General features: G+C 46.5%; 1 protein-coding gene across 11 annotated transcripts in view; it reads left to right on the top strand.

Moving 5' to 3' along the window:
- Positions 1 to 19,266, top strand: part of LOC119455432 (DNA-directed RNA polymerase II subunit RPB2) — a 209,761-nt gene that overhangs the window by 58,461 nt on the left and 132,034 nt on the right. The window contains exon 14 of one of the 11 annotated variants that reach the window (XM_037716836.2): positions 8,774 to 8,931. The exons of the other annotated variants lie outside the window; for them this stretch is intronic. Within the exon in view, the coding sequence (XP_037572764.1) occupies positions 8,774 to 8,863 (90 nt within the window). The 3' untranslated portion in view covers positions 8,864 to 8,931. Of the gene's footprint in view, positions 1 to 8,773; positions 8,932 to 19,266 lie in introns of those variants that run through there. 11 annotated transcript variants of the gene reach the window in all.

Below are 19,266 nucleotides of genomic sequence, written 5' to 3'. Positions count from 1 at the left end.
TGTACAAAACACTTGTCTCTTCACATGTTTATTTTGCATGACTTGGCTTACGCGTTTAACAGTGAAAGCACCTTGAAGTGGTTGGGGGGAGGGAGCCATGAAATATGATTGCATAGTGCCCTTATGCGCATGAATTGGTGTGCTTGCTAAAATTTTTTGTCATCTGGCTTCTTTTAGTAAAGCTGCCGAGTTCTGATTGAGCACAAAAAGGGGCGCACAACATCCATGTGTCTCCATACAAGAGCGACAGGTCGACAAGTGTGCTATGGTGCATGCGAATGCAAGGAGCTTTGCCGTCATGCTACCTGGGCATGTAGTCATAGCATTTCTACCAGGGTTCAGAACCAAGATTTTGTTTCAAGGCCCAAATAACTGACTTTTTAGACAGGTTACTGTGTAAAAAGGTTAATGCCATTCCTAGAGTGCCTTGTTTTCGTCAGGGTGCATTTTTCACTCTGCAGAGGGAAATTAACAGCACTTTTAGCAGCACATTTATACATGACCTAGGGACGGGCGAATATTCGGTATTCTCAAATATTTGATCGAATAATTCTATAGTCGTTATTCGCTTCGATTCGAATTCAGGTATTCGATATTTTCGAATTATTCGGCACTCCCAAATAGGCAGCCAGAAGCCACGGACGGCCAGTACACATCTCGGAGGCTATGCTTCATGTCATGGCTGCCATACATCAACCATAAATCTTGAAGGCTATACGTTTTTGCATTAAAGAGCCGGAAATGTGCGACGCAAAAGAGCAGAAACGACACTAGCGTACAACCTAAATGAAGCGGCTGAATCCGCATCGCCATAGTTATCAGCGGAAATTGTACGTGAATGACAGCAACGACGGAACGCTTCGTGCCTATTTGTGCCTTTATTGCGTTTACCACTGCAGATAACAATGCGTTGGCCGTGGAATTTCATAGTCGCCATCCATGATGTGGATTGGCTCTCACAACTGAAATGTGCATAAAAAAATTACGACATCATCGAGGTGGCAAATACAAATCTGCCATTTTAAACCATGCAGAATAGTGTCCATGAACCTTTCGAATGTAGCCGGTGCATTTCACAATCCGAACGGCATGACGTTGAATTGGTACAGCCCATCTGGCGTAACGAATACCGTTTTTTCCTTGTCATTTGGGTGCATCGGAATTTGCCAATAACTGGCTCTCAGATCCATGGAAGAAAAGTAGGAAGCAGAATGCAGGCAGTCGATGGCGTCATCAATACGGGGCAGCGTATAGATGTCTTTCTTGGTTACGGAATTCAGTCGGCGATAGTCAACGCAGAATCTCCACGTACCATCTTTCGTCACAAGAATGATGGGAGCGGCCCAGGCAATCGTGGATTCTTGAATTACTCCCTTTCCTAGCATCTCTTGCACTTGCTCGTTGATGATGGTGCACTCAGATAGTAATACTCTGTAATACCCGTGCCACATGGACAAAGTAAAGTGCACTTTGAGCGAGTGCACTTCAACGCGCTGAATGTCACTTTGGCAGCGCGCTGCTACACGAGAAAGAAATGCGTGCTTTCAAACTGATGGTCATGCTGCTACACGAGAAAGAAATGTGTGCTTTCAAATTGATGGTCATGGCGGCCATGGCGATCGGGAGTCAGACGGGAAAGGATATATTGTTAATATAAAGATGTGTGCCCGAAAACTGTTTATTATTGTTCGAAACAACGTTAAAATCTACCTTTACAAGCGCCGGAAACGATTGCAACTTGACCAGCAACCGTCAAAATGACTCGATCCGCCAAACTGCGCAGCCGTTACTCGGCGTGGTCGTGAACAGCCTGAGAGTGAGAGTAGTTTTTTGCTGTTCATGTTTTTTTGCGATGTGGCGCATTTTATTATCTTGTAACGCTAGCAATTTAAAACAATGTTATTAAAAGTTACTCCTGACTCTTTCAATAATACTTTACTTATTTTTTTACTCATTGCTACCGAGGCTACACACTTTGCCGCAGCGAAGTGAGTTCGCCGAACACACTCGCCGGTGAGTGCGCTGTGCAGTGAGTGCCACTAAGCGTTCCCGTGTGGCAGCTTGCGAATGACACTAGTCGCGAAGTGCACTCGCTCAAAGTGCACTTTACCTTGCCCGTGTGGCACGGGTATAAGGTTTCTGCCGTACGAGATGCGCTGAAGTGGTGTTGATACGATGACGTGTTCGAGACGCTGGAATTAAAGGCATTTTGCCGTTTTTTGAAAGTCGAACACTTTCAAGTGCTTGGAGAGAACGCCCAGTAGTGTGTGACGTTCGCTTTGGCTCAGTGACTTGCGGATCATTTGTACAAGTTGTGAATCGGCTGAACCTTGAGAACCGAGATGTCCATTCTCGCCTGTAGCATCGACAAGTGCAACCAGCGTTGTAGAGCATTTGGGTTTGAATACGGCAAGTTTCATGCCACTGAGGCAACACTGCAGGCTCCATTGAACTGGTAATTGTCCACACACATGCGCGGCCCTCAACTACAGACACCACGCAATGGGGAACTAAAATGCTCTTTTTCACACAGGTCACATGAATCGATTCAAGCATCGCGTCGAACATGGCAAGGTCGTTACTAGAACAGGTTACTGGAATGCACACAGCAGAAAATGCAGGAACGACCGTGTCCTAGGAGACAAAAAAGATGCATTCATAACAGGATGAATTTTCCAATAGCGCAGCTGGGAAACTACCATGCACGGAAAGGTGCCCACTTCTACAGTCAACAGTTGCCCCACACTCCCGCAAAAAATCGATTCCCAAAATAACGTCATGCGTAGATTGTGCAATAACCGCGAATTCTGTGGGAAACACCCTGCCACACAGACACATCCACAGTGCAAACTCCACCGGACACAACGCATCACCGCTCACACCACGGAATGTCGCACCACGGCTTAGACAAAACATCACTTTCAGTCCAATAAGGTTCTTAAAATTAACACTCATCACAGAAATTGTCACACCTGTATCCACAAGTGCCATGGTAGGTACGCCGTCAACAAGTACATGAACTTTGTTTTTCAGCATAAACACTGATGGAGTATATCTGTCGGTAGTGTCTGGTACCTTGCGGCCTCACCCCCATTGGCTGCACCGACTAGTTTTCCGGCGACTATGACTGCGTGCGTTGCTGCGGCGATGGGGATCGTCGAGCACGTGGGGCTGGTGGCGGCGTTAAGCTTCGATCAGAGGCCGGTGAGGGGTATCGTAAACTGGTGGGCGTGCGTGGTGGCCGTGGCTTAGAGAATGGGCGGTCGAAAGGCTGGGGAGACATGAGCAAGGGATCTCGGTGGTATGTAGGGGGGTTGTTGCAAAATCGCGAGATGTGATCCGGGACGCCGCAGCTGTAACACACCGGCAAAGGTCGAGACACCCGCAGCAGCTCAGTCACACATGAATCAACATAACATGAACATAACGTAACATGAACCAGTCCTGTCAGAAGGCATTGGGTAGCAGTATCGCTCTTCATGGGGACGGTAGCCAGCCGACGTTCGTTGAGTGAAACGAGGTGAGTGAAAATGCCGATCGGAGTACTCAAGTGTTCGCAGTGTGCCTTGGCATTCATCGACGTCTGCTGCATTAACTGATGGCTGCCATGGGGCCAGAGCGGCTGGCGTTCGCGCTTGTGCTGTCTCTCTTGCATAGCCGTCCTGAAAGGCGCTGGGACAATGAGATTTGCTGACATCGAAGCAATTCTTCCCGTACAATCTGGCGTATTGTCGACAAGAGGTCATTAGGCGACACAGTGTCGACTCTAGCCACTGTTGGGACGTTTGACAGACAGCCAAATTTCGGAGCTATCCGTCGCATCTTCAGTGTTTCAAATGTGTGACAGTGCTGCATCACGTCGGACACGGAGTTCAAGTTTTCTTTGTCAATCAAAAAACTGTACACGTCTTCGGCTATCCCCTTCAGAACGTGTCCAACCTTGTCCTCTTCACTCATCCTGGGATTCACTATCTTGCACAGCTTCAAAATTTCTTCTATATATGTGGTACATGTCACCCCTGGAAGCTGTACCCTCTGAGCCAATATCTGCTCCGCTCGCTTCTTCTTCGCGTTAGAATCGCCAAAGCACTTCTGTACTTCCTCAACAAAACGATCCCAAGTGGTGAACATGTCCTCGTGATTTTCATACGACATGAGAGCGGTGTTCGTCAGTGAAAATAGAACATAACTGAGCTGCGCTGCCGAGTCCCAGCCGTTGCTTCTGCTCACCCTCTTATGGTTCTTGAGCCATTCGTCAGCGTCTTCTTTTGAGGTCCCGCTGAAGTTTGGCGGCACTCGGTAGTACGGACAGGGGCCCGTAGGAGTTGCCCCCGATGCATCAGAGGTCTGGAGTTGGAACATCATCTCGATCGGCGAAGGTGGAAGTCCAGCAGGGCGGCGGATGCGGCGAAGACCAAGGAGTAGAGCTTCCGTCGTTGGGTTCGTATTACCCAGCACCGTCCACCCATCTGTTACGGCCTCGGGAGAGGGTTAAGGGAGCATTTAATGACTAAGGCACAAAGATGTAGCTCCTTGGGATATACTGCCTGGTATGAATCGTAGGAGCAACGTCGTCCTCCTCTTTCTCTTCTCCCGCTTCCCTCACTTTTCACTGGCAGTGACACGGCGCAACAATATCGACGATTATGAAAACCAGGAGCGCCACAATCATGAAGACTCCGTAGAGGCGATCGTTGTCGCGACAGACGGCGTTGTACGACGGGGGTGACGACAGCAGCAGCAGTGACGACGAAATTGACAGTGGCCCGTCTTGGACACCAAACCCGATGTTCAACCAAAGTGCAATGTCGATTATCGAGTCGCTCATTGAATTCATGCACGCTAAATTATAGCCGCCAATGTTCTCGCAGCTGATGGACGCGATGTGCACAGCGGTAATTCGAAACTTCTGCGAAAGCAAGTGCAGGTTTCTATTTCAGTGCGCCTTTGCGGCGCTATTTAGAGGTATGATTAACTCATTTTTCACAGCCTGCTTTCTACAACGTCGATTTTTTATTGCAAGTGGCAATTTCGGTTTCGGGACTGCAAAGGTATATTCGTTTTTTTTTTTTTTTTGACAGTCCAGATATATAGCGATGATCGGTTATAACGATCGGATTTCTCGTTCTTCTCTATATCGTTATAAGTAGACTGCGCTGTACGCGGCAGTTTCAATTTCAGTTCGGTTCCAGTTTCGTTCTCGACAAGTTTGTTGAAGCGGAAATGCCAAATAAAACGCCTTCGTTATGAAGAGATCTTTTTTTTTTTTTGTACTATTTTCTGTGAGCAGCTGACAGGGAATCGGAAAATCTTCGTTGTGGACGAAATTTAGTTATAGCAGCGTTCGTTGTAGGGTGATTCGACTGTTTTAGTCTCTGGACCAAATTGAAAACAAAAGTCTGCAAGTTCTTTCGCTGGGGAGTGCTCATTTTTGATATAGTGTTCACTAGCTGCTGCTTAGTAAAATACATTGGTTGAGCCCTGGGATTGTTTGGGGGATGCTGGTTGTTATCATTGATTGATGACTACTTCTGAACATTGTTGAGAACTTGCTGGCTGGTAACATAATTCAAATAAAAGCATCACTCTTTCTACTCTGTGTTGGCCAAGTGCAGGCAGTCGTGCGCGTGAGTCGGAAATAGGGATGGGCGAATATTCGGTCGAATAATTTTATATTCGTTATTCGCTTCGATTTGAATTCAGGTATTCAATATTTTCAAATTATTCGGCGCTCCCGAATAGGCAGCCAAAAGCCACGGTCGGCCAGTACACATCTCGGAGGCTATGCTTCCCATCATGGGCTGCCATACATCAACCATAAATCTGAAAGGCTATACGTTTTGCAATAAAGAGTCGGAAATGTGCGACACAAAAGAGCAGAAACGGCGCTAGCGTACAACCGAAACGAAGCAGCGGAGTCCGCATCGCCATAGTCATCAGCGTAAATTGTACGTGAATGACAGCAACGATGGAACGTTTGTGCCTTTATTGCGTTTACCGCCGCGCATAACAACGCGTTGGCCGCGGTATTTCATAGTCGCCATCTATGATCGTGTCGATAGCTGCCGCAGCTTCTTCTGCAGCAGTTGTCGCAAAAAGTAGTTTCGTTTTGACTCAATACACACATTGGCCGCGTGCCTAAAAAGCTGCGTAGTGGCCATCCATGATCGCATAGATAGCGACCACAATTTCGTCTGCAGTCAGCGAACGGTAGTTCGTTCTGATTTGGTGTGTGCGTCAGCCGCATGCCTGGTACGGCCACGCTAGCAGCAAAAATGCTTGCATCATGCCGCGAGCGGCAAGTTGCCGCGCCTCAGCGCCTTGCCGCGAAGTCCACCATGGCAATCGCGTCTTGCCGTGCGGCAGCGCAATATGATCTCGTGCGCTCTCGGAACGCGGAATCACCGTGAGCGAAAAGGGTGCGATCGAACAGCATTCAAAAATCGCCTCTATAGAACCGCGAGAGACAACGATCGTCGATCGATAATCCGGCGCAGAGCGGCGGAGGTCCGGTTGTCATGGCTCCGTGACGTCACCCTCGTCGCTCTTGATTGGTTCTTCATCTCGCGGCGCGCGGCACTTGCTGCAGAAATGGGAGGCCCATTTCGCGCGGCACCCGATTCCTGCCACTTTTGCCGCCTGCAGCATGACGGGCACGTTTTTGCCGCTAGCGTGGCCGTACCCTTAAGCACTGCAAAGTCGCCGTTCATAATCGCGTCGATAGCGGTTGCGACAAACAGTTGTTTCGGTTTGACTCGGTGCAAAGCTGTCGAGGATGATGAGCACCGGCTACATCGCGATGCATGGGAGTCTGTTGGCGGTCAGCTTACTAGCAAAAAAATAATCGTGATGTGCGCGCGGTAGTGCAAAGCGTGTCGCAAATGATGGCGCGCGCCGCGGCCGAGCTGCGAAGGAAGACGCGAGGCCTCGATCGCCGCTGCGAGAGCCAATCAGTCACGAGATGACGAGAATTGCAGCTTCCGCACTGCTTTTGTGCAAAATAGCAAGAGGATTTGCTCAACCATTACACTAATAAAATCGTGCTGACGTAGTAAGCATTTGCTTATTGTTTTCTGGATACCCTGATAATTCGGCATTTGGTTAATTTGGACATTTTTTTTTTTCGGTCCCGTGAAATTCGAATTAACTAGGTTTTACTGTAATATGTGATATATACTATTCTAATGATTCGATTCGAAATTATTCGACCAAATCACTATTCGCCCATCCCTTGTTGGAAACATTGAATTGTATGCTGTGAGATGTCCGAAATAACTGCCTATGTCCGAAATAACTGCCTTAGTGATATGTCTATGGGCTAAGTGGCACTGTTGTGAACACGTCTGAATAGTCAAGCATGTGCAAGTTTTTAGTGTCTGCAAAATCGGTCGGTCACTGTATTTCTAAGATGGTCGGTGCACCTGCTTTTCTGTTCTATCAGCCTTTAAAAAAATGATATTGTGCCCTCTGCTGCTTTGTTCTTGCTCAGACTTTGTAACAAGACCAAATGTTTGGTCCCCAATAAAATGCTTGGCATTGTTGCTTGTATGGTTCATCTAGCAACTACGATTGTATATGTACTTTGTCATTGAAGAAAAAAAACACGAAGATCTTTAACGAGTGTTTGCCTAGCATGCTACTCCAGATGGCAAGATATGAAATGATGCTCGAGTGCCTAGTGCAGGCCACTGTCCCTAAGGAAGGCTAAGAGTGCCTTTGTTGCGCACAAAGCACTGCTCCAAGGTGCAAACACCTACACAGTGCAGCACTACGGAGGGGCGGCTACGTAATTAAAGTATTTTCACTGTAGCCCTTAAGGTCACGAATTTATACGTGGACGTTGAGAACGCGTATGCAAAGACAATACGAGGCAAAGAATACACCAGGGTATTTTTAGTATCTATAATTACGGCAACCACCAGTGGGAAAATACAGACTTTCAGATATCGGGAAGAAATGTAAAGATTGATAAGTGTATGCTCCTTTCAGACGTACAGTCAAACCTCGATATAACGAAGTTGTACTTGCAGCGAAAAACCTCCTTATATCGAGAATTTCGTTATATTGAGGTTTCGTTAATTTAATAGAGCTAAGAGAGTGAAATAAAAGTAGTGCGTTACATCGCAAATTTCGTTAAATCCAGGTTCGTTATATCGAGGTTTGACTGCATATATTTATATTAGACCCTAAGTATTTGTCACATCTTTCGCATTCACTGCATGTGAACAATTATTTAGATTGTGTAAGTGTCTTTGCATATGCAAAATGTGTTCCAGGTGCCTAAATTTTCTATTACCCTCACACATTTTTTTTTTTCAAATGCACTGCCTGGCTTTCTTGGTTATATCTTTACTGCATTTTATTAAAAATTGGAAGCTAAACTTTTTGACAGCCTGTCAGGTTGGGACAGTTAATTATAACTGTAGGAGCAACTCCAACAAAAAAAATGAATATATTGGCCCCAACATTTTGGAGCCAGTTTGGGTTAATGACGGATGGTGGTGGGGTGCAGCTTTTAAATGTCCTTCATAATGGAGGGTGGGGGTGGACAGAGTTTCACTGCGTAGGGGTAACCTTTCCTTGCATCATTGACCAATGGGGAAACAAAATGGGCCAGGTTGTGGCAGTGGCAATGACAGGAGATTATTGTCCATTTTTGGGTTGGAGTCGCTCCTAAATGCCTTACTATGAAAAATTGCAACTTTACTTGGCATGGCATGGGGTTTTCTCTACATTGTTCAGTGTAATGACTTCACCTGTCTCTCTGTTTCAGATATCCCAGATTTGCCTGCCTTATGCCTGCAAGCTGTTGTTCCAAGAACTTATGTCTATGTCCATAGCACCACGAATGATGGTTTTGTGAATTTGCATTATTGTTCGCTTTTGAATTGCCATATAAATTTGTTGTAATAAAAACCACAATGTTTCTCATTTGTTAGTTCTCATTTGGACTCATTTGATAGTGTATTTCTAGGAGTTGTGCATCCTGATTCCCCTCAACAGTGCAGGTATGATACACCCTGTTTCTTATTCAGTTTTCTTGAAGGGCCCCTCACCAGATTTGAGCATTGTAAACAGACAAGTGCAGTGCATAGATCACATGAAAACAACTCGTACTTAAAACGAAAGCCCATGCGCCCTTGGAGCCCCGCTTCCTGCCCGAGAGGCCATGTCACACACACAAGCACATGCATGTAAGACGCACTGCCTGATAGGTCGTCGATTATGGCATGTGACTTTGGTAGATGACTCATGCCAAAGGTGCAATATCGTCACTGGAAGTGTGCTGCACAGCAAGAAAGACGGACGGGGCTAGTGACAAGAATGTGACTTGGTCCCTCAGCTTGGGAGAAGGCAGAGAAGGAATGTCGCTTGCGGACACTAGTCGAGGCAAAGGGGGATAGTGTTAATGTTGGCTGTGGAGCTTGTGTCCCGGCAGTGCAGCATTTAAATTCTTCCCATCTCCTCTAATAATGCACCAATTTGAAAAAAGTCTTGTGGTAAAATGCTCCCTAGACATCACTTCCCAAGTTCCAGTGTGTAACCAAAATTTCGATGGGGCTTAGTGAGGGGCCCTTTAAGGAAGAAGTTACAAACTTTTGCGGTTGCTATTTCTGGCTATTAAGCTTTACAGACGGTGGAAGGGTTAAGAGACGAAGTGCAAGAAAACCCCCAAAGATTTTCAAAGTGGCGCAAAAGAGGTTTTTTTTTTTTTTCTTTTTTTCACCAGAATTGCGATCACTGATATGACAGTCAGACTGGAAAATTTAGTTTATCTTTGGATGAGTGGACTTTGCCCAGTGCCATTTCAGTGGCTTGGTGCTACACTCCGAGAGAAAGTCATTTCGAATTGATGACATCGACAATTAGATGTTACAAAATTGCTTGGAACAGCATCACTAATGCACACTTGGGCAGTTATCTCATTTGCTGTAATATACACAACATTCTAAGCACAAGACAGTTTTTTGTTTGTTCAAACAAATGCACTTTGAATTAATACCTATGCAAAAATATCGAAGTGCACATATTGTTTTAGTTTGCAGAGTGCACTCACAGATATGTTTTCAGGTTCAGCTTCAGAGCGAAACATTTAATAGTTCAAAGCAGTTCTGGATCTTTCTAAACTAGTTCAAAAGCACTATAACAAAAAAAATTGCAGGTCTTCGGTTTTCTGGAAAATGCCTGCTGCATTTGCAGAAGCATACAGGTTTGCTCGGGTATTGTACAGTACTACTGCAGACCGTTTTCTGTTGTATGGGCGTTACCTTGAAAAAAGAAAATGCTGAAAACAATGTAGCATGCACTGTTGTATTAGACATTTGGAATTTATACATACAGAGTGCTTCATGGCACCTTGTGCGGCTATCTGCCTCTTGTTCTATTGAGTTGTCACAGTCTGTGCTTTGATGTGGAGAATTTCCTCAAAGCCCCAATCGCACTAAAGAAGCAACAACAGTCGGTGAAGGTAGAGTACGAGCTACGACAAGGCCTATACCGCAACCAGTCCACTGCTGTGCCTGAACACGGCAGACTTGAGATGTCCTGAATGCAAGGAGTGTGTCCTCCACGAGGATGCAGTGTTCTAAATGCTCCGTCGAGACAGTGCACACTGACTATGCACATAGTGCACATAGAGCTGCTACGGTGGCACTGTGTGTGCTATGCTCTCTTTGTGTCTTGTAACTTTTGTACACTGCACTTGGAGGAGAACATTGAGCTGACCATACAGTTGAGTGAGCCAATGAGATCATGCACTATGACGAGCCACATGACTGTTCCTAAGGCAACCTGCGGGCTGCACTGGATTGATGCAAGAGGCACTGTCTGTTTCAGTAACCAGCACTCCAAGCTGCACATGTGGCTGAATCAGTCTGAAATGTTTCGTTCGATTCCAAGATGGTGGGAAAAATATTTGTTCAGTTCCACACCCGGCTCAACATCTCTGTCGAATGCATTCTGCAGCTAGTGTTTCTACATGTTCTTGCGTAACATCCTCCAAGGTTCAAATACTGGCCATGGCTGCGAGTGACACTGGCTGATATCCCAGGGCTAGATTCTAGTATGCAAGCATAAACACAAGTGGCTGGGAAGGGATAGCCGCCGCTGTAGCTCAACAGTAGAAACCAGTAGCGCACCCAGGATCTCTGCCAGGGGGGGGTTGACAGTTTGCCAATACCATCTAAACAGCACTAATTTCGATTTCTTAACGGAAAATTGTCAAAAAATGCGCTTTTTGCGAGTGTGCAGACAATTGCGCGTCTTACATCTTAGTTGCAGTACTCAAATGCGTAAGGAAAGAAAAGGGGTTAAACAAAAGGGGGGGTTAAGTCGGCCTCAAGGGGGGGTTACAACCCCCGAATCCCCCCCCGTCGGTGCGCCACTGGTAGAAACTCTCCTGCATAATGCACAATATGCAGTTCGGCTTCCATCAATGGCAAGTTACCGTTTCATCCACATTCATTTCCAGTTTCCTTTTTGCATTTGATTTAAAAAAAGTTAAATTTCCCTTATGCTTTTCTTGGCATCATTGTTGCTTCCGTGCAGTTGTAAATAAGAAAAAAAAATGAAGCACTCTGTTCCTCTTATCATTCTTGCTCATTTGATGCCCAGTGACACTTGGCCAAAGTGGCACAATGAGCATTTACATGTCTGACAGGGGTGAAAAGTGCTCATGTTCTCCAAGTAGGCCATTAGCAACTCTTCAATGTCGCTTCTCTTTCCTGAAAACTAAAATTTTATTTGCACCGTGAAATGCAGATCTTTTGGTGGTGGTGTGCCTCTAAAAACATATGCCACAGAAGGGCAGAGTGGCTTATTTTACAGGCCTACAAATGCTGTTGCATGTAATGTTGCCCTTCCCTGTAGCCAAGAACAGTCATGTTTTGAATCCACTGCTCAGCAATTTGAGCAGTTGTAATTTGTTTTCGAGATAAGTGGATTAGTGCCAAGTTGCCGTAAGATCCATGAAGGCCACTTCCATATCTGCCATGTAGCCATGTAACTAGTAGTTCTTATTGCCTGTGCATGAAAATGCGATTTAAAAATGCCAAGCCAAGTGTTTGTAGTGGGTGACAATATAAAATGATGCTGAGCTGTTTTGTGGGTGCGGGAAACTATTTACTAAAATGAATATATGACCTCTATCTGATCCCCTTGACATGACTGATACCCACTTCCTATTAATTATTTTGTATATATATATATATATATATATATATATATATATATATATATATATATATATATATACGGCTTCCATAAAACGACTTCCAGCTACCTAGAGGCATTGTGTAAGGGGGGATCAAAGATAACTTATACAACAATTAGAATACACATGAGAATACATGTACAAAAAATATCGGGTAAGAAATGCGTTGATATACAGTAATATAGTGCTACAATATGTACAAGGAACAAACCGAACGCTTTTGAAAGTGACGGCTCATTCAACAACAAAATTTCACAGCAAAACATAATCAATAGAATTACAGAGCGATCAAGACGACTATAAGAAAACAGTATTTCACACGTAGTTGCACATTAATAACGGGAAAGGCATTGATAAAAATAGTCTAAACCACTTATAACGTAACCGCTTATAGTGCAGGACCGGATATAGTGCGGTCTTTTCAGACTCCCGTTAATTTTTCCATAGCACTCCACGTATACACATATCGCTTATAGTGCAGTTGCGGGAAACGAAATACCGGTTACAGTGCGGCTGCCTGGGAGTACGGAAGTCGGCGCACACGGCGAACGCTCCCCTCAAACGGGCGCCCCAAGGAGTTATCAAGGAAGAAAGAGACGAAGTGGTGGAGAAGGGCACGTGGTGCGAGTGCGAACGAACAGCAAGTGAGGCTGAAACTAGAATCTTGAGTGCGAGTCGAGTCGTGAAATATCACGGCGCGCATAGCGAGCGAGGGCCACGAAACGGCCAGCGCTCGCTTCACGATAACGGCAGTAAAACAAACTCCAGCGAGCGAGCGGGCGGCGCCGGCACGGCGAAGGGCGCACGCGGAGACCATGGAATGTGAGGGAGGAGGGCGGCAGGAAAGCGGATTTCGCCTTCGCAACTCCGCCGCTTCGGTGGCTCCCCTCGCCCTTCCTCGTAGCTCCCTCACTTTCGAATGTCACCGTGCGCGCCCGCCGCCGTGCAGGCGCCGCCGCTCCAGCCGGCCAGGCGCCAGCTCCCCGAAGTTTCGTTTTCTGCCGTTATCGGGAAGCGGGCGTTTGCCGGCGTGGGACCTTGCTGCTGCTTCCCTCTGCGCCGTAGCTGCAGCGTGCAAGGTCAACACGTGACTAGAAAGTAGAGGAAGCATAAAGGAGAAAGAAGGGTTCACTACCATTTTCTACGCGTGGCTACGGTAGCGTGGCTGAGACGTCGGCACGTACACGCATGTTCCGGCGCAACGCAGAATCGGCGACCTTGCCATTTGAGAGAGGGTGAAATGTCCGCCGCGTTTTTTCTTCTTTTTGGTTTGTTCGCGCGCGACATTGAGGGGTCTCCCCTAAGCTTTTACTCTATGGCGGTACCGGAGCAATGCCGGTCGGAAGCGCCGCCGCGTGATTTGGTTCGAATTAACGAGATTCGACTGTACATTGAATGCAAACGTTCTAGCCGCACTCCTCGACTGTCGCATACGCGTGGCGGCTCGGTGCACATGTTTTGCATATGTGCGGGCCTTGAAAATTGTTGTTTTGGTTATAGTGCGGTACCGCTTATAGTGCGGATATTCGCGACTCCGGCGACTTACGTTATAAGCGGTGTACACTGTAATAAGTTAGGTTATGTGGAGTTTGAAAAATGCATTGTAAGAAGAAGCCGGAAATTTTCCTGGTCCCTCTCAAGAACTATGGCGTTAGAAAGGTCGTTCCAAAGACGAATGGCTCTTCGAAGAGCGGAGTAATTAAATGAATTAGTCTTTCCGTAGATGCGCATGAAATTGGACCGATTCTACAACCGCTGTGACCTGTAATGAGGAGTTTCAAGAGGCAGAACTGATGGTGCTGTGTTATGGACGTATTTAATGAAATAAGGATGGCAGGGCTATATCGCGACGATCATGCAAGGGCTGTAGTGAGAGATCGAGTTTAATTTGTGTAATGCTTTTAGTATAGTCATAACAATGTGAGATAAAACACGCGGCCCTATTCTGAATAGATTCGAGTTTTTCAATCAAATATTTTTGAGGAGACCAGACGAATGCAGCATATTCAAGCTGAGGTCGAACAAATGTTAGCTAAGCTAGTTTACGAATATGTTTAGTAGAATTATGTAACTTGTGGCGTATGTACCCTAATGATCTCAAAGAATTGGCGCATATGCATGCAATGTGCGTTGACCACGAAAGAGTCGAAGTTAGGTTACCACAATGATATTTATATTGAGTATCATGCAAAATAGTGATGTTATCTATGTGATAAGAAAATGTAGAGTTAGTATGCTTGCGGCTAAAAAAAATAATTTTACATTTAGAAACGTTAAGCTTCATTAGCCAAGTGCTACACCAAAAAGAAATAAGTTCGAGATCTTTTTTGAAGGTTGAATGATCATCGTCGCTCTTAATAGAACGATAAAGAATGCAGTCGTCCGCAAAAATGCACACGTGTCAGGAAATGTTATTCGGTAAGTCATTAATGTATATTAGAAATAGTAATGGTCCAAGAACGCTGCCTTGTGGTACACCTGAAGTAACGTGTGAAAGAGGAGATGAAAAATTATTAACTGCTGTGAATTGCTGACGATTAGATAGGAAACTGCGAATCCATGTTACTGTAAGAGAATCTAATTTAAGAGCACATAATATGCTGCTTTCGTTGAGGTGTACACTCTAAGGCCGGTATAGACGGTTTCATCCAGCGCCACCGCGCTCTGGCCATGCTGTGCGCCGGCATCCGGCACCCCTAGGAAACTTCCGATAGCCGTTCCTTTTGCTCGTTTTTGCTGGTATTGGTTCGCTCGCGCGCTCGTCCTGCGCATATTCTGTGTTATTTTTCGGGTATATCGATATAAGTGCGACTTGTGGCATTCAGTGTGTTGCGTGACGGCGAGTAGCTCTTGGAGCATCGACTGTTTTCATTACGTTGACTCCTCAACGGTGTTTTTCAAATCTGGGAGCCTACCAAGACCTCCCAGATTTGCTCTGCTCACTTCATGCAAGGTACGTTAGTACGCGGAGTAGCCGGACTGCTATAATGCTGAATACTAAAAGTGCTACTGCACGATTGTTCTGGCCCGTATGTCGTGTAACTCACGCGAGAGCAGCTCGACTCTCGCCGCGAGTTTGCGCGCTCGTCCAGTTTCTTGCCTCGGCGTGGATCGCCATGCTACGAACATGAGTTAAAATTATTGTTTAGCGGGTGCCATGCTGCCGCCGTTTTATTTTAATGTTTTTCGTATCTGGGGCACAAGTGCACTTCTGCAGCGCAGCTTTACTACCTAGGTACATGTGCGCATTGGTTTATCATGTTTAACGTCCCAAAGCGACTCAGGTTATGACGGACGCCGCAGTGGAGAGCTCCGGATAATTTCGACCACCTGTGGTTCTTTAACATGCACTGACATCGCACAGTACGCGGACCTATAGCATTTCGCCTCGACCGAAATGCGACAGCCGGGGCCCTAAACGGCGTCTTTCGGGTCAGCAATCGGGCACCGTAACCGCTGAGCCACCGCGGCGGCATCTGAGCATTCGTATCGGTATTGAAGAGCAGAATCGCAGAAAAGTTAGCGATTTCCGTGCATGCATGTAAGAAGTTTCGGCCACATTCTAAAAGCATTTACGAATTAACGGAGGCCAATTATGGATTGCAATCTCGTGCCCAACACTATAGGTTTCATGTTGTTATAAGTGTGATAAATTCGTGAGCCTTTATGTTAGTCCCATTTCAGTCGACCTTGGCTTCTTGCACTAAACGACTTTTGAGAATGTACAGTTATTTGTGAATGCATATTGAAAAGCAGAAACAAGGCATATGAAGCAGAAAACATGTACATGTACACATGCACAGCTTACCACTTCATCCTCCATCTTGCAGCAACAAAAGTGCCATTGCGAATTGCAAAAACGCCCGTGTGCTTGTGTTGTAGGGCACGTTAACGAACCCCAGGTGGTCAAAATTAATCCGGAACCCTCCACTACGGCGAGCCTCATAATCAGAACTGGTTTTGGCACGTAAAACCTCAGAAAGAAGAAAAAAGTGCCATTAAAGTTTTTCTAGTTTTCGGCAGTCCCATTACCTGCCTTGAAGACAACAGTCTGTGTTCATTGCATGTCCTCACTAAGATGCTCCGCTTGTTGCTCCGGGGTTGTAAATGAGGGAAGGTGTTTGGAGAACGAAAACGAAAATCGCACATCATCGTGAAGCGGATCGGGCAGCTCTCAGCCACTAAACATCAGCTTTTGGCGATACCGATCTTTTGCTTCGGTGCTAAGCGCCTTAAAGTAGTCGCTCGTCATCTCGACAATATTCACGATGTAGAATCAGCTCATCACAGATTCCACCAAGCAGTGCAAACATCGACACGCCGGCCTCAATTCGCGCATGCCTTCAAACAACATAGCCGGAAGTGCTTCTAGCTCTCCTGCCGGAAGTTCCGATGGGGCAACCAATCAGCGGCAGGCGAGGTTTGTTTGTAATCTGCACCGTCTATTCGCAACTCAAATGAACTGCAGGGGGCGCTGCGAAAACTGCCCGCGTCTGGTCCCCCCGTCGCCGCAACCGCTGTGTTTGAGGTACAGTACACTGTAGTTTGATGATTTTCATGCAGTGTGGTGCCAGTTTGCACTGTTTCGTGGAAGGAAAGCGAGTAGCTTACGCCGACCAAATCATTTTAGCCGATCTGAGAGAGGCACAATGGGTAATGAGGCTGAAATGGTCGCACGGTGTGTGCAAACATCTGGCGTGACAGCGGACCCGCACGAGATTCTGATGCAAATCACCGATCTATTCTTGAACCCATTGGTCGTGGAACCGAGGTACTCGTGCACTGTCGAATTGTCGGAAAAGTGCAAGCACGTTTCTGCTGCTTTGATTCACTGTGAATGCGCGGATAGATAGTCCGGCGTTTCGAGCGTGCGAGACAGCGGCAGGCGAAGTTGGATACGTCACGCTGGCCTCGCCAGGATTGCCGAAATCTTACAACCTGCTCAATTTGGCACGTTTAGCATGGCCCGCAGCAGCGCACCAACTTGCTCGATCAGCTGTTGCCGCTGTACATGCGAATAAATGCGCAGCCGGCGCGCATGCACTTTCTCATTGTTGTTCGTTCGGCGAAGGCGCAAATTCTGCACGCTCTTTTCAGTCCAGAGAGCAAGCGAACCTAAAATAAAGCGTTGCACTTTCACGCGAGCATGCACTACGAATCTTTGGCGAACCTTTCCCGCTACTTTTGCGTTCCTGTTATCTATTTTACATGCAAGATTTGCGCAACGTGACTGCTGCTTCGCTTAGCTGTAGTTATTTCAGTAGTTGGCGCATTGTTTCTCTCGTAGAGAACAAAACGATAAATAAGAAACCGAAAGAACTGCTTACTACAATCAGGCGCGGATCCAGGGGGGATGTCCGGATGTCCTGACCCCCCCCCCCCCCTTCAGATTTCTGCATCGCCCCCTCGCTGACAAGGGGGATGGCCCTGTCGCAAAAAAAAAAAAAAAAAAAAAAAATATGGCCACCAACATTTTTCAAAAGTATTTTTCGCGAGTACCAGATGTAGAAGTAAAGCTAGCTCGCTCACAAGCTTAGTTGTATTCCGTAGGAGTGTGGTGTCGTGAAGTTGCCGTAGTTATTTTTTCTCATGAACACCTTGGACCTCCCGGCGCCTGCCGTGCTTTACTCGTCCCTTCGCTGGCGTCGAATGAACGAGGGGACGTCCCTTTTGCCAAACACGCCGAGGTCCGCTCGAGCTCCTTCGCGCCTGATTAACTTAGTTTCCCCTTGGGGTGTCAACGGTTGCCTCATTGGCTGTCATCGGTTCCGCGACCAACCTGCTTAATGAAAGAGATCTGTTGCTGAAGTGTTCATATATAAATAATAACAACTAACAGCTAAACTAAGAACTACGCATAGGCAACTTTTTTTTTACCTGTAGCACTCATTGTGATCACAGTTACACATTGACAATATCCAGTACGAGCACAGTACCGTTCGTACGCTACAAGTTTTTCATTGTAACTTCGCAGTTTTACTGTCGTACATTAAGCATAGGAGGCTCAAGCCCGCCGGATCCGTTTATTTGAGTGGGCGTTCTCGCGGAGCGGGGCGAAGCCTCGAGCCGCGGCAGCGAAGTGGGGGAGCGTGACGTCAGCGGCCAACGCCAGCGCGCGGGCCTAAGATGGCGTCGCGTGGTTAAAGAAACGGGAGCAGATGCACGCCTTGTGTAAAAGGATGACGTCGCGTGGGAAACAAAACATGAAGACGCTGGCTCGCGCTCTCGCCTACTACGCCACATCGTTATTCTTGTAGGTGGCGTCGTGAGTCTTCATACGCGGTGATTCGCATATCGTAAACAACCAGCGTAGTGGTTGCTGCGTTGGAGCGGAGCGTTACGCCCGTATTCAAGAACGTTCCTCTAGTCAACACACCACCACGACTCAAGAGAGAAGATGGCACCGCCATCCCTCCACAGAAGTGGTCACTCAGCTTCATGATCATTCACGTAAATTCATGAGAATTGTCGCGTCTTTATTCTTGATTATTCTGCGCAGTACGACAATTGAAATTTGGAGTCTGATATCTCGGAGCACTTACACGCTAGGATAATTCTTCCGATTGATACTGTGTAGAAACTCGACTGTCTCCAGTTTTCAAAAGTTTTCAATACAAACATACCCACTTACTGCAGTCAACAAAATATAATTGTTCAATTTTAGTTAATTGGACTGCTCACAGTGATAATTATCATCTTACTTTGTGCCCCCCCCCCCCCCTAGCCACATAACTTATTTGCACAGGTGGTCTTCGCGTGCCTCCCAGTGCCTAACTTTAAGAAAACCATAAAGCTTAGTTTTGAACACCCTGTATTATCAGGCGCAGCCGCCAAGCACATGGCTGTATTGAGTAACGTTCCTTTTCCTATAAGCTCGGAGAAACCGATACCTGGCTTCGCTACAGGTCTTCTTCCTCTTTCTGGGGTTTTACGTGCCAAAGCCAGTTCTGATTATGAGGCACGCAGTAGTGGAAGGCTCCGGATTAATTTTGACCACTTGGGTTCTTTAACCTGCTCTACAACGCAAGAACACGGGCGTTTTTGCATTTCGCCTC

The sequence above is a fragment of the Dermacentor silvarum genome, chromosome 6, assembly GCF_013339745.2.
Source record: "Dermacentor silvarum isolate Dsil-2018 chromosome 6, BIME_Dsil_1.4, whole genome shotgun sequence".
Taxonomy (NCBI): domain Eukaryota; kingdom Metazoa; phylum Arthropoda; class Arachnida; order Ixodida; family Ixodidae; genus Dermacentor; species Dermacentor silvarum.
This window is presented reverse-complemented; position numbering and strand designations above follow the sequence as displayed.